At 40.5% G+C, this 25,112-nt stretch overlaps 1 protein-coding gene across 18 annotated transcripts in view; it reads left to right on the forward strand.

The window, feature by feature from the left end:
• The first annotated feature begins 852 nt into the window (after nucleotides 1-852).
• Nucleotides 853-25,112, forward strand: part of dst (dystonin) — a 94,059-nt gene continuing 69,799 nt past the window's right edge. For 11 of the 18 annotated variants that reach the window (XM_088305022.1, XM_088305026.1, XM_088305024.1 and 8 more), the window contains exons 1-9: nucleotides 853-1,225; nucleotides 1,451-1,482; nucleotides 2,496-2,684; nucleotides 6,074-6,287; nucleotides 18,743-18,804; nucleotides 20,188-20,277; nucleotides 22,210-22,308; nucleotides 23,351-23,428; nucleotides 24,891-24,983. In XM_088305022.1, coding sequence (XP_088161148.1) covers nucleotides 1,042-1,225; nucleotides 1,451-1,482; nucleotides 2,496-2,684; nucleotides 6,074-6,287; nucleotides 18,743-18,804; nucleotides 20,188-20,277; nucleotides 22,210-22,308; nucleotides 23,351-23,428; nucleotides 24,891-24,983 — 1,041 coding nt within the window. In that variant the 5' untranslated portion in view covers nucleotides 853-1,041. Of the gene's footprint in view, nucleotides 1,226-1,450; nucleotides 1,483-2,495; nucleotides 2,685-5,647; nucleotides 5,849-6,073; nucleotides 6,288-7,393; nucleotides 7,614-18,742; nucleotides 18,805-20,187; nucleotides 20,278-22,209; nucleotides 22,309-23,350; nucleotides 23,429-24,890; nucleotides 24,984-25,112 lie in introns of those variants that run through there. The other 7 variants (XM_088305039.1, XM_088305040.1, XM_088305025.1 and 4 more) reach the window with 4 other exon arrangements.

Here is a 25,112-nt window from a genome sequence, read left to right on the forward strand (position 1 = left end):
CCATTCAACATGCATTATAGATGTTTAATCTCTACAAAACACAAGTATTGGATGTCATTTGACTGTGCAGTTGAACTGAGCATTTGTGATAAAAAAAATACCTCTGACCTTTAAATTGACATTCATGCATGTGCATACAATTTATAAGTATTTTTGTAGAAGTTGCAGAATTTCTGTGGACCTGGGTTGACCATGTAAAGTGTGAGTATTTTTTTTGAAAACACATTACAAACACGTTGGCAGCCCCCCCCCCCGGTCATATTCTCGTAAAAGCCCAGCAAGGCTTGGTCCGGCATTGGATGGACGGATGCAGAACGCATGCAAGAGTGGGCAACTGAGCCTGTGGGCTACATTCAATCAGTATATGAGCATTAATCGTCGTGGCATGCAATTCAAAAGACAAATGTTAGTTCTGAGGAACTGTTTTACAAAAGAAAAATGGCTGATAAGGAACATGTGTTCCCCACCCCAGTTCCAAAATTATATAATCCTTGTTGCATCAGCCTGGCATCCGAGTGTCTGCTTGATCCTTAAAATGTGTGTTATAATACCTCCATCCTGATCGAAACCCTGCATGGTTCTAAAAACATGGAGGATGAACTTTCATGTGCAAGAGACCTGGTGGAAAACATGTCACTACCAGCCAAGTTAAAAACGGATCTTTGACGGTTTAAGCCGTCGATGGCAGTAAATGAGTTATGCCATAAAGAGATCCTCGAGCTTGATCCTTTTTGGGCAACTCTGCAGCAGATTACTGCAAGGGCTTGGATGAATGTGCTGACTCTCTCCCTGCATCCTGTCAGAAATAAATAAATAAGTGAGACTTGCTGCTGACTCACTCCCAACGTAACGGTACGGTAGCCTGGATTGTGCATCTCTTTTTTTCGCTCCACGCGAGTGGCCCAGTAAGCGGTGCGATGATTGGCGACTTCCTGTGCGTCTCCTCTCTTCTGTGTTTGGGGGAGGTAAAGGAGGCGGCGGAGGAGGAGGAGGAAGAGGAGGTGTAAGTCTAGCGGCTCTCGGCAGCCTCATCTCAGCTTGATGATGATCGCTGCCGTGTTTCTGGTCCTCCTCAGGCCACTCAGTGTTCAGTGCGCGCTTCTGTTGCTGTTGCTTTTACTCGGAACCGTTGCCACGATCTTGTTTTTTTGCAGCTGGCAACGCAACGTCGCTCGCGGGAAGCAACCCATCAAATCAGCGCTGTCAGGACGCTCCAAGTGCCGAGGTGAGTGTTGGAGCATTGTATCGAGTCCTCATGTTTCATGTTGTCATGGCTGCGCAATACAACAAGAAGAATTTATTTGAAGGTACCGAGCATCCATTGAGGCGTTTGTGTGCGCAAAGATGCTGCATGCCGGCGAAGGTGCTTTCATATGAAACATGTTTATCTGTCTTTGTACGCTACATCTTGAATTGAATGCAAGGCTAACTTGTCTTATCTCTTCCGTAGTGGGCCTCCGAACGCATCATTTTCGATCAGAGGTAGGATGAACTTTTGTCATTATAAGTTTGGTACGTCATTCTCGTCATAGTCATCAACGGCATCATCGGTTGTTATATTTTTAGAAATTGTTACTCAAGGCAGACTTGTTATTTTTTTCCCTATGATTATTATTATTACTCCTTTAAAAATGGCACCCGTTATGCCTAAAACATTTGAATTTACTTCAATGAAAGACCGCATTGCTATTTATGGACCGCCAAGTGCGCAGTGCGCATGTGTCATCAATAATGTAGGTGATTTGGTAGATTCATTTCAAACAGGGTTAACATTCGCAAGAAGTGTTTTTGCAATAACACAATGAGTAATTTTTTACATTTGGTCTAAGTGAGAAATAATAAGCGTATTATTTGTTTAAATTACTGTGCAATGTTTTTGTCGTTATAGTCAAGTTTGCGCTCGAATTCTTGCTTCCTGTTATGGACTGTGTTTTCAAAATAAAACATGAAACTCCAACTGGATGAAACATTTGTCAAAATACACAAAGTTACTTAAAAAAACATTTAGAAATAAAAAATGGGTGCTTGAATACTGAGTGTCCATATACCATATTTATAGTGGTTTGTGGATTATTTTTGTGAAATTTGCATATTGTGGCAGTGAATAAAATAAACGTACTAAGTCAAATATACTCTTAATTTGTAATAGAATAATGACCTGAAAATCTATAACATTTGTAGTAGTAGTAGTAGTAGTTTTTCCACATCTTTTAGCTTTATGATTTGAATTACCAAAACTTAAAATATCAAAGGAAAATTTTCGGGATTCCTGATCCCGAATAATTCTTGAAAATAAAACTATACTACTGAGCCTTCAAGCAAATTAGTCTATTATTTTTTATACTCTGAAGAAAATATAGCTGCTTATAGGAGTAGGCAAAGGTAAGATATCTGAGTTCACTAATTGAACATGTCTTGTTGATTTTCACTTCTTCAACTCTTCAGTTTGTCACCATTGCCAAGTGTGATTGTAATTGGCCGCTCTTACTTCCCAGGGCTTCAGACACAGTCCACGCCACTCCAGAAGAAGCTCACATGCTCGGGTGACAGAGGAAAAGTCCAATCTGGTGGAGGTCCCGGCCAATGAGCCGGATTCCTCATTGATTCTCAGGAAACGCAAAGTGAAGAAGCGACTCCTGCCGGAATTTTATCAGTCCGTGCAAGTCACCCCGACACGCAAAACTGTAGGTACCTTTTTGAGGTTGAATGGCCAAAGTCTCCAAATCCCTTTTAAAGGCTTCTGTGACATAAAAAAGTGAGACCAATGTAAAAAAAAATGAAAGTGGTTTATACGTTAATGTGATCTAGACGCTGTACAACTCAATTCAAAGAAAAAAATGAATTCAATCTTTTCAAGAGGGCACGTAAAAATAAATGTGATAATGTTGTCGCCAACGTGTGCACACATTTGTATGAGTGAAGACGTGCCTGTGTTCAGAAATGTGATTTGGAACTCTTCTAAGTTCCTTCCACCTTGCCTTGAATAAGTCCCCAGTTCCGTTTTGAAAGAAAAAATTCACGATGCTGCCTCACCCACGCTACGCTGTAATTACAAATGATGATGTTCTTAAGGATTTAAGCAGCCTTATATAACTTTTGAAATGATGACCAAAACGTTCAACCTTTTTTTTCATAGGACCGTAAACACACTTTTCAACGTCCAAAAAAGCCTTCCACCACATTTCAGACATAGAAGGAGATGGTAGATTGTTGGTGGGGGTACTAAACAGCCTGTTCTTGCCAGAAATTCCTGCAGCTCCTTTAATTCTTCTGTCTTGGCAGCCTCCATATTTCGTCCACTGGATGATGTCTGACTTTACTTTGTTTGATGGTTTATTAACGACTATGATTCCAAAAGTGTCAGGATGCGCACGCTTTTTTGAGCACATGATCACAGTCGTTTACTTACTCTCTCTAAAAGGTGTCAGAAAATACGTTTTTGCTTCCAATTGAGTTGTACACTTTATTGGTGAACTGATGAAAATGTTTTGAAATGATTGGTCTTGGTCTCATTTCCCCCCCCCCCCCCCTCATAAGAATATGTTATCCAACATATAAAAACTTCAAAGTAAAAATCTTTCCTCATTGATCTCCAAATGTACACGGGATAGAAAGTATCACGTGCAGGCATTATCTTTTTACAAGTAACGTCTCCAGCTTGCGTGATAGAAATTACGTGGCTCAGATGTTTCGACCCAGAGGGATGTGAGAAATGATCTCATCGATCTCCACGGCTGTGCAGCAACTTCCTGCCTCCGTTAGTCGCGCTGCAATAATGCGGATAAGCGTATGAAAGCTATTAAGATGACCCGAGACATTTGTTTTCTATTACAGTCAAATCAAAAAGGCCAAAAGTATTGGGACACCTGCCCCTGCGTTTATTAAATGCTAAATCGAAATAAAATAAATCAGTTAGCGAGTTGTGTTCCTCATTTGGCATTTCCAGAAGAAAAATTGCGAGGCCAGGGTCACGTCTCAATTTGACCGATGGGTTCCTCACCTTCAGTTTATAATTCATTATATTTAATTTATTATTTATTTTTTGTTTGTTGTACAGGTAAGTAAGCAAGTTTTTACTGGTGCATTTAACAAAAAAAAAAAAAGATGCAATCGTTATTGGCAGACTGTTTTTCAGTGTGTAGCGTTAAATTGTAGTGGAGGAGCGCTGAAGACATTCTTGAGGTGCTCACAACTTCAAAGGTTCTATTTATAGGTGATCAATTTTTGTCTGCACTCAACACACGTGGATACTTCCAAAAAGTGCTGTCACCACATGCTCACACATCTATGAATGCACCAATTTTTATAAATGCAAATGTTTCCGACCTTCCTTGGCATGTTTTAGATTCTAAAATGTCATACAGAAGACAGTTGTGTTGACAGACGCAGCATCTTTTTAGAGAGTTTGGCGTATTATTATGGAGCTAAGAATGGAGTACCTCTTGTAAGACGAGGAGTAAGCCTTGAATTAAAAAACATGGGATGGGCTCTAATCTGTCAGCTATTCTTATCCCTGTCCTGATTGCTTCTTACATAAAACAGAATCATTAAGGCTGACTCAGGATACACACTTTTCCCCATGGGGCTTTTTTATTTATTTTTTCCATAAGCTTATCTTTTTCTGAGAGGAATTATGAGCACACACAAAAAGATGCTAAAAGTGCAAAATGTTATCATGATGAAAAGTGGTTTCTATTATTAACAGTTCGACTGAGCTCAAAATAGTTTCTTGAAGTTGATTTCTTAAATTAGATTTTTTTTCTTGTATCCCAGTAAATTTGCATTTTTTTCTCTCTCTCCACATTCAAAAACGACCCAGCCAGTGTTATTTGTTTTGCTTTGCTTTAAACATTACAATCTCATTTCTGTACTTTGTATTTTCTGTGTTCCCATAAATCAAAGCGACTTCAAGGTATATGCCAGCACATTTGTAACATGCATTTGCTCCGTTACTGAATATCGGGTGTGTCCCGGTGAAGCATGATTAACAATTCCTTTTCTCATGATAGCGGAAGATATGAGAAAGGAATAAATCGTCAATGGTATCTGTGTATTAAATTTATTTATTATTTACTTCAAAAATAATTTGCATTTCTGGCAAAGCCAAATTGAAATACTGTACCATATTAGGTGTACATCTTTTACACATCGTCTCAGAACAAAACACCCTGTTCAAGTTCTAAAAGTTTTAAAATACACTTAACCTTTGATGATTTTACATTAATTACAAGATACACAAACAAGCTTCACAAAAAATAGCAATTGAAAAATGTGATTAATAGTAATTAATTCCAGATTTTTTGCGATTAGTTTAAAATGTAATTGCTTGACAAACTATATATATATATATATATACATATATATATATATATATATATATGTCAAACCTTTCTAACTGCGTCCAAATCCCCCTCACCTTATGTTGTGTATACAATATTGCCAGTCAGCGGGAGCCCCCCCCCCCCCCCTTAGTGCTCTTGTCCTCCCAGCTTGAAATGCCTTTTTATCCTGCCAGCACCTTTGTGGGTCGCTGTTGGCTTTCAGCCTCCTTCTCTGGCTGGCTGGCGCGCATGACGCTGGGGAACACACGCACCGCCGGCCCTCCCATCACAGCTCAGCCTGTCTGCCTGCCTCCATAGCACACGACTCGCCATCACTCCCATCTCCTCGTTTCCACCACCTCGCATCCTCCGCTAAATGGAGCTCGAATCGTGACCCGCCCGGAGCATCTCCACAAGGGCGTGGCACCGCGAGGACGCGCGCAATGTGGTATTGAATGGTGCAAGGAAGCCCATAACGCGCAAATAGGATCGTTTTTCGGGGGTTGCTTCTTATGATGTATAGCGTGGTAAGTCTTGATGTTGACCTGGCGGGGGAGCTCTACACTATAGACTGCATGTTACTGTTAATTAGCTTCATCTTTTGTTGTGAAAATGGTTTTACTTTACGCACTTTGACCCAATCGCGAGACGAGTTAGACACATCTACACCCCCACACACACATATTTGCTATTTTATTTCACCGTGACTATGATTCAAAGGCTTGTTTCATTATTATCTCCTTTTGTCTCAGAGCTCCTGCTCGGGGAACCCTTCCCTGCACTGCTCCATGTCTTCATCTGCGGATTTGTCCGAGGAGGAAGATTACAGCGTCAAATCTGGGTCGGCATCGCCGGCACCTGGCGACACTCTGCCATGGAACCTGCCCAAACATGAGAGGTCCAAGAGGAAGATCCAGGGAGGCTCGGTGCTGGATCCGGCTGAGAGAGCGGTGCTCAGAATCGCAGGTGAGAGCCACTTGGGTTGTTTGCCGTGTGACTGAGGGGGGAGGGTGGGAGTAGAGCAGACCCACAAATGGCTTTATTGTGACATCTTGATCAGCCTTTTTATTGCTTGACACACCCTGGTCTCTCTGCTAGGAGCTCTGGCATGTGTGATGGTATTTTGGATTGGGGGGGGGGGGGGTCAATTGTGCACTTTGATGGATCAATACAGAAGATGGATTGATTGCTCGATGATGGATGAGCGGATAGAAATGTGAGAAATACAGAAATTAGACTGATGGATTGATGGCTCGATGATGGACGAGTGGATAGAAATTTGAGATCGCATGAAGCTTGTTTGCAATCGGTACACAATCCGCCAATCTGGATGAATTTGAGTAGTTCTACCCATACGATCAAAAATCAATGAAATCCCGATTATTGTGTAAATTAACAAGACACTGTCCCCTATCTTCTTGGGAAAAGAAAATACAGATGTTAAACCGAGTCACACTTGTAAGAGCCATAAAAACAAAGCAACAAAGACGGCTCTCACTTTGTTTTTCACCTCCAGATTTTGCTTTAAGGGTGGAGGGTGTATCCCATGGCTGCATATCCCATGGCATATTCGGATATATACCCTTGCATTTATCTATCTAGATGGCTATCAATTCATCATTTGTGTTGGTTCATTGACAAAACTAGCAGAAACACTCCCGAAATCTCTGAGAAATAAATCCTGTAGATTTGATAGGTTTCGTACCAGCTGAGCGACAGAGCCCCTCAAATGGACGCTGCAAAAAATGAATGAGTCATCCCTGTCCATATGTTGTAATCTTCATTTTCGGACGGACGGATTCCCGATGCCACGTGTCTGCTGTACTCCGGTTTCTCCTCGTCTCCCCGCCTCCAAATTCAGCGTTTGCATCAGGTTGTAATCATAAAACCAGATTCCAAATTGGGCAATTTGACATGCGAGGAGCGACACTTTTTACAGCGCGTGCAGGTCCGCCCGCCCGTTTCCGATCAATCCAGTCAAGTCCGGACAGGAAGTTCGTCTTATTGGACGCTCTGCAGGCAAGGGAGGGATGTAGGGCGTTTCCTTTCGTGCAACAACAGTGCTGATCACTCTTGAGGAGCTACTGCATACACACAGGCATAGACACACGTAGAGAAATTACACGCGCACACACACGCGCACACACACGCGTGCTGTGTCCCTGTCCGCCGCTGCTGAGCGTCCAGTGTGTGGAGGCCGTGTTATGGCTCAGCACGCCGCGCAGGGTTATGTTCTATCGGACGAAAAGGAATACCTCCAGGCGTATGAGGACGTTTTGGAAAAATACAAAGGTAAGGTGGCTTAAGTGTTGACTGGTTATGGTGAAGGATTAAAATATCCGATTGCGTTTTGACAGCGCAATAAATGCCAGCATGACCCACCCACCCAAGCAGCCCCCCCCCCCTCCTGTCTCCCCCTTTTCGCTGTCTGCCTCTGCTCCGAGTCTGACATTGTCATTATTCGCGCTGTGGAAAGGTGGAAATATTTCACGTGTGACATCATTGGCTGAGTTATATGATGAGGCAATCTGGTCATGTTATGAGTTTTGTTGAGATAGTTTTGGGAGGAATCAATGTGGAATCAGAAGGCGTACATGCATTCGTACTGGAATAAAGATTTTAAAGCAGGCGTGGCCCAACCCGACCCTCGAGAGCTCCCATCCAGATTGTTTTAGTTAATGAGCTGATCATTTGAATCAGGTGTGTTGGAATACGGGTACACTTTAAAAAAAAAAAAAAAAAAAAAGACTGGATAGAGGCCTCTCGAGGTCTGGACTTGAGCACCTCTGTTTTTAGTTTTTTTTTCTGTACTAAATGATTTGTCTGATGATGTACAGGGGTCACATAAATGTTGGTGAAGTTGTGTCTGTCAAAAAAATAAAAAAATAAAAATAATTTCTTGCAGAAAGAATAGAATTGAATGCCTTTATCGTCATTGTATTTTTAAATCTAGCAAAATTATACTGAAAAAGATGCTTCTGGTTGGTGCCCAACAAGAGGAGAGAGATTTATTGATTCGAGGTTATCACAGAATTGCTGTAAAATTTTACGATCAATTTCAAAATGTTGTGATATTCTATCCAGTTATTTTGCATTGTCACCCTTAATTTCTAATGTGTTCCAATGTTGAGGAATTAATGCTAGGGAATTAGTTATGTATACATCACCATATGTATTTTGTAATTTTTGGTCTCTACACTTGATGTCTTTAGCTGAATTGGTTTGGGAAGTTTTGGTCTAGACATGTTAGAATAGGTGGTTTCAATGTGGCTATTTAAGGGTCTTGGGAGAGGTTTACCGGTTCTGAAACATGCTTGTTATCCGGTAAAACGGTGCTAAACAAAAACCTTCATACGTACAGTACATAAAAAAAAAAAAAGAGGCCCACGTTGAACATTTTGTACGTGTGCTTTCGTGGCGCTTCCTTTCAGGGTGGTCCACCGATGAGATGATCTTATAGTGAGACAATGACCGAGCACGATAAGGCGTTTCCTCCTTCGAGATACACTCAAGTGGATGTGGCGCACGTGAGCAGACTATATTACGGAGACAAAATCATGCACATGAGTTGTCAGGCCAGGCCAACGGGTGGAGATCCTGTGGAGCTAAACTCAACCTGACAGCCAGGCTTTTAACTCTTGCGTCTCGCATGCCAGTAAAGCGAAGCATCAAATGAAAAAGATGCACTTATAGGAGTTAATTCCTTCATCTTTTTTAAGCACAAGCCACCAGAGTCTGTCCGTCGTGGCATAAACACGCCGGTTAGACTGTTGAGATCATATGATATAACATAATTAGCGAGAAGAACTGGGACCGACAATGAGTTGACTTCTTCGGCTCGTAACGATCACTCAAAGGAACTCTCAAGATTTGAGCGGTAGGATACAGTCGACGCCCCGCAGATTTTTGTGTTCAAGATGAACTTTATCAAGAAGGGTAAGACCTGCTTTTGCGGATCATTCATATTTTTTTCCAGCATATTTTTATTGAAATTTATTTCAGCTTGTTCCATCTTTCATTTTTTTTTCTCTTGGTGTTGAATGGGCGATTTAGATTTTTGTCCTTGGTAGGCTTTCAGCTGGTTAACATCTTATTAATTGTTGCAAAATTCATGATTTTTTACAAGAAGTTATTGCCATTTGGAGTCGTAAGGTTCGGCATTTGAAGCCAAGCTTTTTTTTATGTGGCATTTGCTTGTTCGCCATGTGCTTGGGTGGGTTTTCTTCAGGCACTGCAGCTTCCTCCTACATTTCAAAAACATGTTTCTTCGATTAATCGAGGACTCTAGATTGTGAGTGTGATTTTTTTTTTTTTTTTTTTTTGTCGGCTGAATATGTGCCCTTGCGATTGGCTGGCCACCAGCTCTCTCCCAAAGTCAGAAAATGGACGTGGAGATGGCTGTTTGGGCTATTATGTGCTTGGTACTTAATCTGCTATGTATCCAGGATATTTATATATTTTGACCTGCACAGAATGATGAGCTTGATGCAAATAAAATCTTAGAAACATCACAGGGCTAGTGTCCAAATTGTACTGCAGATGATCTAAAAACAAGTGTCATAATAAACATATAATTACACTGATCGTGTCAATCAAAACGTAGTCAGGCTGGTTTATTGTCTGAGAAGAGTTTTTGGTCGTGTCGGTGGTTGTTGTGATGAACTCAAGCTTCGAGCGTCTCCCCATGTGATTTCGAAGGCTAGAAAAAGAACACATTTCCATAGCAAAATCACAACACAAGCCAACAGCCAGCGGGGTAAACTATAAACTACACTTAATTTCTTTGTACCTCCGTATCTAGTTACAAAGACGGCAGAAGTTGCAAATTTATAGACATTGACTTCACTTGCTCATTTTGAATGACCTCATCAAATACAGAAGTGGGTACTGTCACTTTGGGGAAACTCAGAATTATAAAAACAGTGAAAAATCTTTGCATTTTTTTTTTTATGACCTCCCAAATTTGGAACTGTGAAAGAAATGAGAGGCCCCGGTTAAACTATGACGTGATTTAGCAACGCAGATCTCGATTGGGTCTTGGCACGTATTTGTTAGCACTCGCTTGCAAGAATGCCTCACTAATTAGGTATCGGAGGTAATAACACACTTAACTACAATGGGTCACACTGCAATTCCGTGGTGGCTTCACAATAGGCTGCACACCGGTGCAATGAGATAAAGGAAGGCAGCATTTCTTCGTGCGTCGAGTGCTGGGCTGCGTTGGATCGCAGTGTTCTAGCAAAGCCTGTTTGGTCGGCCACTCCAGCTCTCAAACAGTCGACTTGTCTTGAAATTGACAAAGCTTCAATGGAATAAACGTTTGGCGGTGCAGTCGAACGTAGAAGATGTGTTTTCACCTTGATACTACGACTACACAACATATTTATATGCACTATAAGGGTGGAAAGTTTGAGCCTTTAGTTCAATCCAACTGTTGCCATCATTAGCAATTTATGAATTGTACGATCATATGCGACATATGCTAAGGTTATCGCAACCACCCTGCAACTCGATGGGCATATCAGCGTATTTTTGTGTACACTCTGAGTACTTATGGTGATTTTGTGAGCAAAAGCAGGCTAGATTTGAGACTACCCACAAGCAGGTCTAAGTTTTGGCGCAGGTGATATGATGCCATTTTGGTGGATTTGATCGAGGTGCAAGGCAGACAGTTTCGGAGCTCAGTTGATGTTTGTGGTGGATGTTTTTGTATTTCATTCATAAATATGACAACAGCGTCAGACAAGCCCTCAGAATCGTTGGAGCAATCAGTTCATTGAGTGAATTATAAAAATGATCAACTTAGGGGGCCAGCTGTGGACGTAAGGCGATTTCCAAGCGTTCTCTGAGGCTGGTCCGTTTTCGAAAAAAAAAAAAGTGTCAAAAATGTATCATGACTTAAATCTGCATTCAATTGGCCGTATGTGATTTATGTGTTTTTATTTATTTATTTATTTATTTATTTATTTGCTCCTGTCACTTCTTTTGTCTGCCCGGTCGTCCCATGTCGACTTCCCCACTCATCACATTCAAAACGATTGGCCGTGTGACCCACCCACACGTCATCCTCTCGCCATGGAGACCGACTGACTGTTATCGCACAAAAGACACTTTTGTTTTCATGGGAGCAGCATACAAGTTGCTCATGCGTCCAGTTTAAAAGTTTGAAAGTGGTGGCTGACACTCCTTTTGACTGAGCAGTTGACATTTAAGCACCAGGGAGCCACACTTTGAAAGTCTTCTCTCTCGCTCAACAGATCCTAGCACTGGAAAAGCTAAAAAAAACGAAGTAGGGACCCTCTAAATCATCTTGTTGCCGTATAACAGCACTTGTGACTTTTTTAATACAGCATGCTTTTCAGTTTGCCCCAAAATTGATTTTATTAGAATTTATTGTTTGTGGCTGCACGCTGCTATGTTACGTCATACCACCTGATTTGATTGAAGTTTCCAAGGTTACACACTCTTAAATATGTCTGAGCTGTAAAGCTTGAGCATCATATGAAATGTTTCCTAGCCCGCATGTCAATCACATTTATTATTATTTAATGTTAAAATAACAAATCCCATAGCAAGTAATAAAAATTATAAACGAATCCGCAAAAATCGACCACATTGACTCATTCACTGCCATTGACGGATATAGAAGCCAAAAATGACTCATGCATCCATTGCTCGTTCTACGGTTGTTATTCGACTCTTCCACATTGCCATCGCAGGTACACTTCAGTGCTGGCATCCCGTACACTTTATAAATATCAATTAGCTTTACTTCAAATGGACTGTGTGATTCATACGAGCCAGGTGCTCAAAATAGAAATTGCTTCTCCGAGGAAGGAACATTTTAATTTGTTTTTTCCAACATCATTAATCTTTAAATGTATGCTTTGTAGTATTGTTACGGATGCTAAATATCTTTAGTATTGATTTTTTTTTAGCAGCAGTGGCGTCATGCTTGTGTTGTATTTATACGCTGTCATGGTGACGAGGATGAGAGCAGCGCGACCGGAATCTCTTCCGCCGCACTGTTCAACTTCTCTCACATGACATCATCGATTCCAAGTCTGACTCACGAGCTGCACCCAAGGCAGCCTTCCGCTCCGGCGAGCTCGGCCGGCCCTTCTCTGCGGAGTGCACATGCTTGTTATTTATTTTGGGACGGCAACAGGAAATAGATTTGGTAGCAATGACTGTGAAGATTTCAAACTGATGCATTATTATTCTTGTTTTTTTATTGTTATTCTGTTCGTCAAAACTATTGTTCAGATGCCTTTAGGCAAAGAATGTGCATGCTTTTTTTTCCGCCTTACTACTAGGAAGTGTAATTGCACCTCCACTCCAGTAGTTGGCAGTGGCGCTCTCCTTGCACATTGTGTGCAGCGAGTATTAACTCTCTGGCGTATGAAAATGTTATTATTTATAGTTGGGGCGGAGAGTGGGGGTGGGGGCGAGAATTGTTGTGTTCTTGTTAGGGGGGGTGAAACATTAAATAATTAAGAAGCCATGATGGAGCATTTTCTGCCAGCACTTCCGTTGCCACCCAGCTAGTTTGAAAAAAAAAAGCAAAAAAAAAAGGTGGTCGTACCTGCAATATTTTTCAGCCGCTCAAGTGTCACGCTGCCTTGCCGACTGGTATTGTCACTTTGTAAGAATGACAAAAATGCATCCTCTCGTTTGTTTACCGCTCAGAAGGATGTCAAGATGACAACATGCCTCTTAAATTGATGCAAGGAGGAAGACGTTTAGCGTTGACGCATCTTCGTTGGGAGGACGGTGTTATATTTAGCATTTGTTAATCTTAATTTCTTTCTCCTAAATATGTGATGAGAAGAATATGTGCGTGCTTCAAGACTTTCGCCCATCATAATTTAGTGTGAGATGTTGGCTCCATTTAAAAAAAATAAGTGCTGCTGCTGAGTATTAAAGTGCACACTTTTGCGATCAAAACGAAGCGAAGGTGTGCGTTGTGTCGCAAGAAATGTGAGTTGAGAGCAGTTGAGCAGGAACGTTAAGCGAATCTTTGTCATTGGTGACGAGCTTGGCGGACTTTGCACTTTGTAGCCTCCTGTTTAAATGTCACCTCTGTGCTTTGTTTGAGAGGATTATGTGGGCTGAATTTTGATTGCAAGGACTTTTTGACTTTTGCTCCACAAGGAAGTTATTTTAGGCGGCGTGATGTGACGAGATGCCAAAAGGTGTCTCCTCGTTGACCGCATCTTCTGTGCTTGACAATCGGAGGAAAACAACTTTTATCTGTGATGATCATTGGGGTAGATTTTTCATTAGGTACGCTTGCACAAATTTCATAAGATCTATTAGAAAATACAATTGATATCAAATCAAACATGCAGTCCTGTTTGAATTGTGGTGGGCCTTCGAGGCCTTCTCTGCTGGCCTAACATAATCAAGAAAAAAAATAATCGCATTATTCTCATTGATGTCATATTATATCCTCGTGTTGTATTTTTCGGTGAGAGTTTTTATCCAATCAGAATTCAGCTAGCTCGCGTTGCCAGGCAGATTTCACGATACCAGTAACATGCACGAGTCGTCCGAGGCCTTCCGATACAATCATGCGGGCGTCTGTTCTGTGTCTAGAGGGGGCTTTTCCAAATTGCGATAGCCAATAAGATCGCAAGTTGGTGACAGTGAGCCTTCTCGCTGGCCTTACGCTGAAAGCGATGAACACGTTTTGTGATTGGATACTCACGCTACGCGAAAGTCGTAACTGGCGACCGTTCGCAAATCAAAAATATATTCTTGCTTTTTTAAACCACAATGACCAAAGGAGGCAAAAGTGCGGATTTAATTGCAGATACACTTGCAGAGGCCATTTTCAAGACGGACCTTTCAAGAGAAGCTACGTCGCCCAACACTCACTCAGTAGTGTGTGAGTGTCTTTCTGTATATTATTTGTCCAGCCGTGGTGTCACAAATGAGGGGGATTTATTCAAGTCGGGCGAGGGAGGACTTCACTGAAGGCCCAGGCGTGAAATGCACGGCCCGCCACTGAGTTTTAACGACACAATACAACACAACTTGACTTATGTAGCGCATTTGACAACAGTAGCAAAAGTAATTTCCATATGGTGAAATATTAATTAGCACTAAATTTTCATTGTAGTTTGCAGTGCTGCATCATACTGTAGTGGGAAAAAGTTTGACACTCTCATGGAATAGAATAACTTCACCAAAATATTACAACCACTTGTGAGTTTAGTCCTAGTAGCAGGCTAGTGCACTTGCCCCCCCAGATGTGGCCAAAACTGCCATTTTAGTCAACACGCCGTTGCCACAGAAGGAGGACGACCTTAGCGAGGTGCTTGAGTGATATTGTCTCACTGAGTAGACTTGTTAACCATCCGTGAACAATATATGAATTAAACATCCAGTAAAGTCTTTGGGATGAAGAGCTCAGCCGAGGTACAAAGACCGAATTAAAAACCTCCACAAACTCATCATGTTGGCTGCATGAATGGAAATGAAAGTCCCAGCAAAAATGGTGTGTGTGCGCGCGTTTGCAGGGGCAGCATGGTTTAGGGTTGTACTTATTTATAGCCAAGCACATGTGCTTTGCCGAGGTCTACAAATAAGTGTCTCGGTCTCGGCTGCGTGTTTGAGCGCTTCGGTGGACTCATTAACACGAGGGGCCACCGAGGGGCCACCGAGGGGCCACCGAGGGGCCACCGGGTGTGGACGGGGACAAAGCACACACACACACACTCTCTCATTCATGTGACATTTACAGTGCACAATCGGGAGAATATCACACTCGCCGTCATATTACATAATGCAGATCATTGCAGGCCTTCGGTATTATTTTTCGGGTTAATGTTGAATTTGCTTAAAGGGGAAGTCAAGCCCGCCCACCATTTTTTTTTAAACAATATGTTGTGTGTGTCTTCGCTGGTCTAAACACTGAAGTCTGATTCAAATCGTGTTTTCCGAGTCTGGTCATGGTTTTCAGGCTGAGAGATGATTGCTCGTTACCTGAGAATCTGTGATGTCATTTTCAGTGGACAGCAAGTGGCAAAATGGCCGCCCTCTGAAATGGATAAAAACGGCTGAATTCATGTTGACTTTCACTTTGAGCACACAATAACGTCTTTAGACCTTTATTGTGTGATCAACCCACTAAGGTCAGAGGTCATGTGCTTAAGCTAGAATCCATCCCAGCTGAATTTTGGTGAATTTTCAGAATTTTTAAATCATATTTTCTTCCTCTAAAGATCCTCTTGCTTAATATTTCATCCAACCCATTTGCTGACCTCTTTTTATATTTTTGCATATTTAAGTCCCGCTTTGTAGTTTTTATTGACACGGTGTAATATGCTGGATGCAGCCTGAGAGCGGATGATGCAGAAATAATTATCTTGTCTGATTTTGTGCAACCGAGTCATCCATTGCTGACTTGGTCCGAGCGTAGGATGACGCCGCGTTTCCTGGAAGACTTTCCGAGCCGATCGATTTATCATTGATTTACTCATGAGATGATCACAGTCTTTGTGGGGGAAGAGGTGTAACGTAACACTGGCGGCAACACCGTTTGCACAATTACATCATACGTGAAGACAAAAGACTTTCCTTACCTCTGACGGTTTGTTGTGAGCTCACATTTTAACGAAGATGACCAGTGCCCAGTTTTGAGGGCATCATAAAAAGAAATTGTCACCTCAAACCACATTCCCATTCTCAGAAGCCTTTTTCCAGCAATACTATTTTTAAATTTACAGAATGTTAGACTCTGCAGAGTTGAGTCACAAATTTGGTTGGTAAACTATTTGGAGTTTAGGAATCAACTTTTGTTTTTGTTGCATCTATGCAGCAACAGAGTTTCTAACCCGGATCCCTGACCTTGACGCTGGTGTTTCTAACACTATCCCAATGTGTTTCACATGAAAATTAATATTTAGCAAAATATTTGAAATCATTTTAATCATTCTTTTTTTTCCAACACCAGATATCACTACAGAGCATAATCTGACTTAATAATCATTCATCATAATCAATCATAATAATTTTCCCACCCAGTGTAATAATATAGTAATAAAACGTTCAATACTTAAAATTGCTACACACGAAAATTAATATTTAGCAATTTAAAAAAAAAATTATTTGAATCATTCTTTTTTTTCCAACACCAGATATCACTACAGAGCATAATCTGATTTAATAATCATTCATCATAATCAATCATAATAATTTTCCCACCCAGTGTAATAATATAGTAATAAAACGTTCAATACTTAAAATTGCTACACACGAAAATTAATATTTAGCAATTTAAAAAAAAAAATATTTTAATCATTCTTTTTTTTCCAACACCAGATATCACTACAGAGCATAATCTGACTTAATAATCATTCATCATAATCAATCATAATAATTTTCCCACCCAGTGTAATAATATAGTAATAAAACATTCAATACTTAAAATTGCACCATCAGGGATTTTTTTTGGCCTCTTTTTATTGTTGCCTTGGATGTGTTCAAAGCTATCCCACTATAGAAATCGTTTGTGAGTTTTGGTATCTGCACAATGAAGCCGATTATGAACACAACCATATTGGTCAAGATGTCTTAGATAAGATCTCACTCATCAAGTGAGCCAATCAGGCTCCATTGTTCCATCAGTGTCTTGTGTGCTTGTCTCACTTTGCTGGAACCTCCCTGAAATACTCTGGACTTGTCTTCTTTTCCTTCGAAGAAGAAGCACTCATTTCTTCTGCGGCTTTAAAACTCTGATGCTGAATTAACTGAGTTTTCATAGTGAGTCGCCGTGGAAAACCTGACAGAACTCGTTTGTGATGCAGAGGCTGCTAGGTAGGAAGGCAGGCGGAAAAGAATTGCGCTTATTTCCTCAGCCGCTCGATGACATGGTATCCGTGTACGTGGAGACGCGAGACGACGGCACTCTGGCGCTGGTGGAGAAGATGAAGTACCTGCTTGAAAACGACAGGGCACTCAGGGCTCACCTGGTAACTCAAATGTGCTGCACGGGTCAGTATTTTTCTCCAACATGAAGCGACATCTCCATTTGCTTCATCGTAGCTCTCGTAACCACGATTGTAATGCTTTTTTTGGCGCAAGGTGTTGTGATCAGGTGATGATTCAGCGTTTTGCATTATAGCAAAGGGCTTCATAAGCTGTTGCTGTTTTTGAGGTTGTCTGTTGTTCTCTTGCGTAATCATCGTTGGGTGTGATGTTTTTGGCAGACGCTAAGTGTCATTTAGCGCTGTTGCGAGTGGAACAAACAGAATTAATCCAGAATGTGGTTTATGGCTTGAAATGTGTCTGTGTTGTAAGAGCATGCTGATGTGAGTCTTCAATTCTTTGCAAAAAAACAAACTTTTTTTTTTTTTACCCCTGACTTGTTTACAATATGTCACTGCTGGAGAGTGTGTTGCTATGGGAATGGGAACCACGTTGTCAACATGGAGAGTGATGCAATTTTTCCATTTTTTTTTTTAAATTCCTTGGAACAAGTGTTACTCATATTTTATGACATTCCTTTCATACAACTGTGCAACAGATGGCAGCAGAATGTGAAGTGAGGGATTTTTAAAAAAAAAAAAATATATTTATAAATCAAGCAATCACAGTGTGAGATTGCAATTTTCCCAGCCATCCATATGCTGCTGAGCGAATCCTGTGCCGGTGGGCGTTGAGCAGACAGCCTCCTAATATGCAGCGATTCTGCAAAATAGTTGTATCAATAACCCGTCTCTGCTTTCACCATATCGCTCGGACAACTCCCTCCTTTCCCTTGTCACTTAGTGCTATTCGTGTAGAACAGTGACATGGCAAATTTTTGCTTTTAACAGCGGGAAAGAGCTTGTGGGTGAGACGATGCTGGGAAAGGAAGCACATTAGTCTCTATGGATGAATTAACACCGTTAGTCCAAGTGTCCAATTTTAATTTATTATCTTTATATGGCTTTTTCCGTGTTCAGGACAAGTGACACAAAAAGCTGTTTGCATTTAAGCAATAATATATTGAATTATATATGTTATATTAAAATGTTATGTTACCGTTTACTTGGCCTGGGCTAACTCTTCCCCGCTGATTTAAAAAAAAAAAAAAAACAACAAAAAAAAAAAAAGGATATTGGACGTCTTTAGCCGTCAATGGCAGTAAATGAGTTAAGAATCTGGTAGTGATAGTTTAATCATGATGTCTTGAAGCAAGTTTTGAAAAATGGAAAGCAATGGCTGTGCAAAGCGGGGGAGTTTTTGATTCTGTCGATATTAATTATTGGCATGAATTACCATCACATTACGTTAGTAAGATTATAATCAATCAGTCACTCCGTGTGGTGCCAGACTATCTCTGGTGATGTGTAATTTAAATGTGAACAGAAAAAAAAATCAACAAAAGCTGATCCTTGCTTTGTTTTTTTTTTTCCTCCTCTCATCCTCAGATGAAAGGGACCGAGTGCAAAAGAAGACGTTCACAAAATGGATAAACCAGCATTTGATGAAGGTAAGGCGCTAATTTGGGATACTCATTTCCCATTATGTTGAAATGTCTCGTCTTCAGTTGGAATGGGCTCTGACATGCGCGAGATGAATGGCCAGATGTTATGAAAGCTTGGCACAAGAAGTCATCCAGGGTGTCTTTTGTTTGGAGTGGCTTACCGTGATCTTTCGTGTGTGTGTGTGTGGAATTGAACAAAACTCGACAACATGCGATGGCATGCCTCATATGGCATTTATTAAAGTGGATCATTACCTCACACGCATGATAAAGGATCCCAACAACATTAAAACAACTTTTAGCATAATAACTTATTTTTGATGATTCTCCGGCTTGTAATTAGGCACGAATGGGAATAGCATCTTGAGAATTCTTTCAATAAAAGAGACAAGTGTAGACATCACGTTTTGTCATCAACATTACAAAAGTGATTGACTGGCGACCAGTCTCGGGCATTCCCCGGTTCTTGTCCAAAGATAGACAAATCATCAGTCAATATTGGTACATATAGAGCCACGAGAGACCGTTCATACGATCACTGAGTTGGATCGGAACACAAGCTGCCTGCTCTGACGTCAGGAGAATGTACAACACTATAATTTAATAATAATAATAATAATAATTTGCCCTTTATTAGTCCCACAATGGGGAAATTTGAGATTCGAACCCAGGCCTCCTGGGGAGACTGGGTCCTGAACGCGGCGCCTTAGACCACTCGGCCATCCTGGCCATCCTATCAAGTAGTACAAGAGAATATTTTCATCTCATAATGTTAAATGTTTCTCATTCTGAGAGTCAGTATTTCCCTACTTACTCTCATTCATAAAAAAATCAGAAGTGCTGAGTAATAGTTTGGGAATCTGTTGGGTTGAGCTAATATCATGTGCAGGGCGCAGGTCTATTTTGGCCCTACAGCTGTGGCTGGTATGTGAGATTACAGCGTTGAAAGCCCTGTGTGAAAGCAGGTCAGCACGAGGCGAATTGTATTTAGGCCATGAAGGACACACAAAAGTCTCCTGGGGAGGGGGGGGGGTCGAAGGACCCGGAAGTTGTCAAGTGTTCTGGCTCAAGAGCATAAGTGACTTTTGATAATGCTTGGATGTGTTGGAAGGAAGGTCTTCCGGAAACGGAACGGCTCTAGTAACTCTGACATTTAGTATCTCTAAGTTTCCGTTAAATTTTTTTTAACTCATTTACTGCCATTGACGGCTAAAGACGTCAAATATCAATTTTTTTACTTGGCCGGTCTTGAATGTGTTATTAGTCTTCTGTAACTTCATTGTGACTTCACTTATCAAATCCAATCAAATCTTTGTGAATGGTTTTGAAGTTAAAATAAAAAAAAGTGTTATTTAAGATTATGTTTGAATTTTGACCGTGTTGTTTTAGGTACGGAAGCATATAAATGACCTGTACGAAGACTTGAGAGATGGACATAACTTGATCTCGCTGCTTGAGGTCTTGTCGGGAGACAAACTGGTAAGTTGCTATTTTGTTCGTTCCTATTTCGATTCAGCTCCAAATAATGTTTGGCGTGTGCTGCAGAACTTCAGAGTGTTCCGCTTGATCTTCATGTAATATTAGTGACGCGTCTCCTTGATGAGCTCGCAAAAAATAATATCTGTCTCTGCAATTCACGACCCACGTCTTTGCTAAGTTTCAGAGCTGTGCTTTTTCTGGCTGCAGCATTGTTTTTCTTTCTGCTTGGTGATGGTTACTGTTTGTCCACAGCAATTTATTTTTTTTTTGCAACCCTGAGTGGCCAAAAGTCAATGATTTATTTATTCTAGTAAATTCTGCTGGGAAGGGATACTTGAAATGCCTTTTTTAATTTATTTTATTTTTTTTTTTTTTTCGTAGTCCGTTTGGAATTTGGCTCTTATTTAAACTGTTAGTCTACTCATCTGAGAACAGAGCAGAGGAAAGCTATTCGTAGTTTTAAATAAAAAACAAGAACGCTTATTCAGAATTTGCTCAACGGCGTCTATAGTTACTTTGCAGCTAAAGAGTAATGACAATCAGGTTTTAACTTTATTAACTTACTAATTCCAAAGAACGTTATAAAATGAAAGCATGAAATAGGAATAACCAGGGTTGGAAATGAACTTTTTGTAACCTCTGACTGGTGACTCTGCAAGTTATCGTCAGACACAGCACTCCGTTAACTTCTACAACACGTCCTGCGCAAACGCCTTTGGACATTCTAATCTTATTGTCCGTGTTGCAAAGTTAAGCCACACTTTTGATCGGGCCCAGGTGTGCCCGCGTGCACTTCTTCATTGGCAGCTTCTTTTAACCACTTACATACACTTACACTTATATATTTATTGAAAAAAAATCTCCATCCAGCTACATACTGTATAATATACCGGTAATTAGTGATGGGTACATGAAGCTTCAAATTTGCTTCATGAACCAGTTGTAGTACTTTTGGACACCAGTAGATGGCACTCTCGGTTCAACATTGGGCTGAAAGCACACTGATTTGCCAATTTTTAATCCCTTTATTTAAAGCAACAGTGCCATCTAGAGGACTCCAAAATACAACAACTGGTTCATGAAGCAATTTTGAAGCTTCATTTTCTCATTACTACCGCTAATTTACTGTAGTGCTGCTCCTGCATGTTTCATTCTCCTCTTAACATGTCAGTAGAATATAGAAACAGAACTGTGCGTAAGTCATTGGCCACCACCAGCTTGCTTGTTTCAATTTTTTTTTCCCCATTTAAATTTTTTTTTTTTTAATTTAGCATCATCATTTAAATCATTTTGACCAATAAATCCATCCAACCTTGAAGTAGAATAGAGAAATGTGACTTGAATGACTTTAACATGATGTCCTCATTATTCTATTGTCAATGTATTCTGATGCAATAATAATGTATATCATATTTTATTTATTTATTTAATTTCATAACTATTTAATCTTTAATCAATTTCATTGATGTATTTAATGAAATTATTTATTTTGCACGGAAGAGACGAGCTCTCCACTGAGTACTATGACAATAAAGTGCATTCTGATTCTGATATGTAAAAAAAATAAATAAATGAACGTGTCCGTAATTCTAAACTCTGAGGAGAGGTCACATTTGTCCCTTTTTGTTTTGTATTGTATGTTTCTGTTTCATTTCAGCTATATGAAATGTATACATTATAAGGAATAACGAAACACCTCTGACTATTAACTGACTGCAAACGACACGTCTTCCCATGTCCCAACATGACCCAATTAGTTAACTTCCACTGTGACTAACTTTCATTCTCCAGCTGTCGCGTTTGCTCTTTTCCCTCCTTATCCCCTCGTCTCTTCTGCTCTTTGGTTGTTTTTCTGTCCATTGTCTGACTTCCTTTGATTTGGCCGCTGTGTCTGTCTTCCTTCTCCCATGTGTTGCCTTTTGGCCCGATAAGCCGAGGGAGCGCGATGTCCTGAAGACATTGCGGTTGGTGAGTGGGACAGAAGCATGCGCGCTTGAGCGGCATGGAGACGTGCTGGATGATGACAAGGGGGTACGTGTGGATTGCCCACTCCCACGCCCTCATAACCAACTAACATGACAGTCGCGCAATTGTAGAAACAAGCTCACGGGATGATTTGTCTTCGACGTACAAACCAGAATTCCCATGAAATTGGGACATTTTGTAAAAAGTGAATTGAAACAAACCGCAACGATGTTCAAATCCTTTTGAACCTACACAAATAAGAAAGATAATGTTTGTGTTTGCCATCTAGTGGTGGATGGTGATATTACAAGCTAAAAGTACACTTGGCCCCTGCTTACTTGCTGTTGGCCATCTGCAGATTCACATTCACATATTCAGCGATTTTTTTTTTTTTTTTTTTAAGAATTGTTTTTTCAAATACTTTTCAATTTATTTTAAATAAAGGGGGCTTGGTTGCAAGAAACATCAAGTTGACTCGCATGATTTGCCTTTACGGGCCAGATCTGCCTCGAGTTTGACACCTGTGATGATTGATGATACACTTTCACGCTAGAATTGTATTTATGTATGAAGAGGACATTTGGCTAAAAAAAAAAATTCTTTCCCCAACTTCACGCGACCTTTTTCATCTTCTGCTTTTGCAATTCAGCTTATTTTTACATCTCACTTCTTACTGGATGACTTCACAAGTGAATGATTTCAAATGCTGCCGTTTAAACATTTGAATGCAGCACAATGTGTGTTTTGTTTTGTTTTTTTCCGCTGCTGCATCCTAGCTTGATTGCATTTTCCATTTCATTCGCTCTTGCTGTGTGGTTGATACCTGAAAGCCAACGAGCATTTGAGCAAGAAATTGAACAGTGGCTTGGAGAAAAGCATCCATGTAGTGAATAAATTGCAACCAGCAATATTATTTGCACATTCAGAGCATGTTGTTAAGAGATCCAATTGGTGGCAAATATTTTTATCCTTAACTCTGATGGAACCGGATTATTGAGTTCACTAGCAGAAGCACGCCCTCTATCTTACATGCTACTAAAGGTTTTGAATTCATTTTTTTGATCCACTGATATGGAACAAAACTTGATCAGCTTGCTTTTGTCCACAGCCTCGGGAGAGAGGAAGGATGCGTTTCCACAGACTCCAGAATGTACAGATAGCACTGGATTATTTAAAGAGACGGCAGGTACATCACACTCTTTCGACGTTGACAAATGGGTCTTCTCTTTTTTCATTTAAACTTGGAATGGGCATTTGTATTCTAGCTTGACTGATTGCTCATCAAATGCAGATAAATACAGTTTAGACAGACAACGATTTACACCTATAGGCAATTTAGAGTGTTAAATGAACATAATGTGCGTGTTTTTGGAATGTGGGAGGAACATGCACAGACAACTGCACGGGAACGCCGGAGCTGAGATTTGAGACTAGAATCTTATAACTGGGAAAAAACAAAAGCCAACTATAAAATAAATAACTTGTCTTTTGCTGCATTTTGTCATCAAAGAGACTTTGTATTAATGGTAGGGCTGTCAAAAGCAAAGCGTTAACGTTGGGGATTCATTTAGATTTTATAAAGCGAAATTGAATTCAACCTCTGCTCACTTGGCAGCCAAAGTTTAAGAAGAGTCACTGGCGCAAAGACAATGACGTATTTTTATTTAGTTTTGCTTTAAGAATTTTTTTCACGACTGATTGGGGAAATCCAAAATAATTTGTGCACTTTGCAAAGCCAAATTAAAATACCTTTTATTAGTTGTACACCTTTAGGGTATCGTTCAAATGTTGCGTTTTACAGGAAAAGAATGTAAAAAATAAGTTTTTTTTAATCAAAACTTACTGGAATCCCCCCCGCCCCCCACATTAATTCCAAGATTTTAACTAGTCAATGACTTTCTGAAAACACTCATTCATTGCCATAAACTTCCAAGCGCATATGTATCTTTAATAATCATGTAACGTGATGGCATGATAAACTGGTAAGAAAACGGCAGTACTTGAACGTACGTTTTGCCTTTCCGTGTTCATGAATTTCTCATCCCATTGCCCAGCTGACATGCATTCGACCGGAGGCGTTGTATGTTTTCCTCAATAAAATCTCAATTGCAATAAACACTTCTAATTGCGAGCCCTCGAGGAGGACTGCCTTCAAATCCCATCCCTGGGTTTTTCGGAGGGGTTTGATTGGCCTCCCCTCCCCCACCAACGTCAGGTTGTGATAATGTTGAGCACAGGCCGCCTCAGCTGTTGCCACATGTGACGCTCAGGCGCCAAACAAAGGCGTCATAGATGTGCACAGTGGAGACGTTCTATTGTCTCATCCACAGTCCACATTCATCCAAAATGAAATCCATTAAATGTATTTATTGACTGGAATGGATGAATACACGATTCGGGATTGTTATTCAACCACGATTGTGATTTCTGTCTGGTGCTTCAGTCAGAAAACCTTTTATTATACTTGCATGTTTTCCTGCTTCAGTGACAATTGTGCCCCCTTGTGGACAAATAGAACAATGCGGTCGGATTGCAAATTTGAGTCACACATTTGGGGAAAAAAAGAAGAACAAAACGTTACACACGGACACACAAAGTTCATTTGTATCTGCCATGTATATTTAAGTCATTTTTCTTTTCATTGCTAGGTCAAACTTGTAAATATCAGAAATGATGACATCACAGATGGCAATCCCAAATTGACTTTGGGATTAATCTGGACCATAATACTGCACTTTCAGGTCAGTATGATCATCAAATGGCTAGTTGTGGTGTTGAGATGTCTTTGCGTCATGAAAATCAAGTTGATATATTGTTATTAGTGTGGCCATTTTTGTATTTTAATATGGTCCTGGTCAATTTCTATGCTT

Source organism: Idiotropiscis lumnitzeri, chromosome 9 (genome assembly GCF_059441095.1).
Source record: "Idiotropiscis lumnitzeri isolate Australia: NSW breed Sydney's pygmy pipehorse chromosome 9, RoL_Ilum_1.0, whole genome shotgun sequence".
NCBI classification, from domain to species: Eukaryota; Metazoa; Chordata; class Actinopteri; order Syngnathiformes; family Syngnathidae; genus Idiotropiscis; species Idiotropiscis lumnitzeri.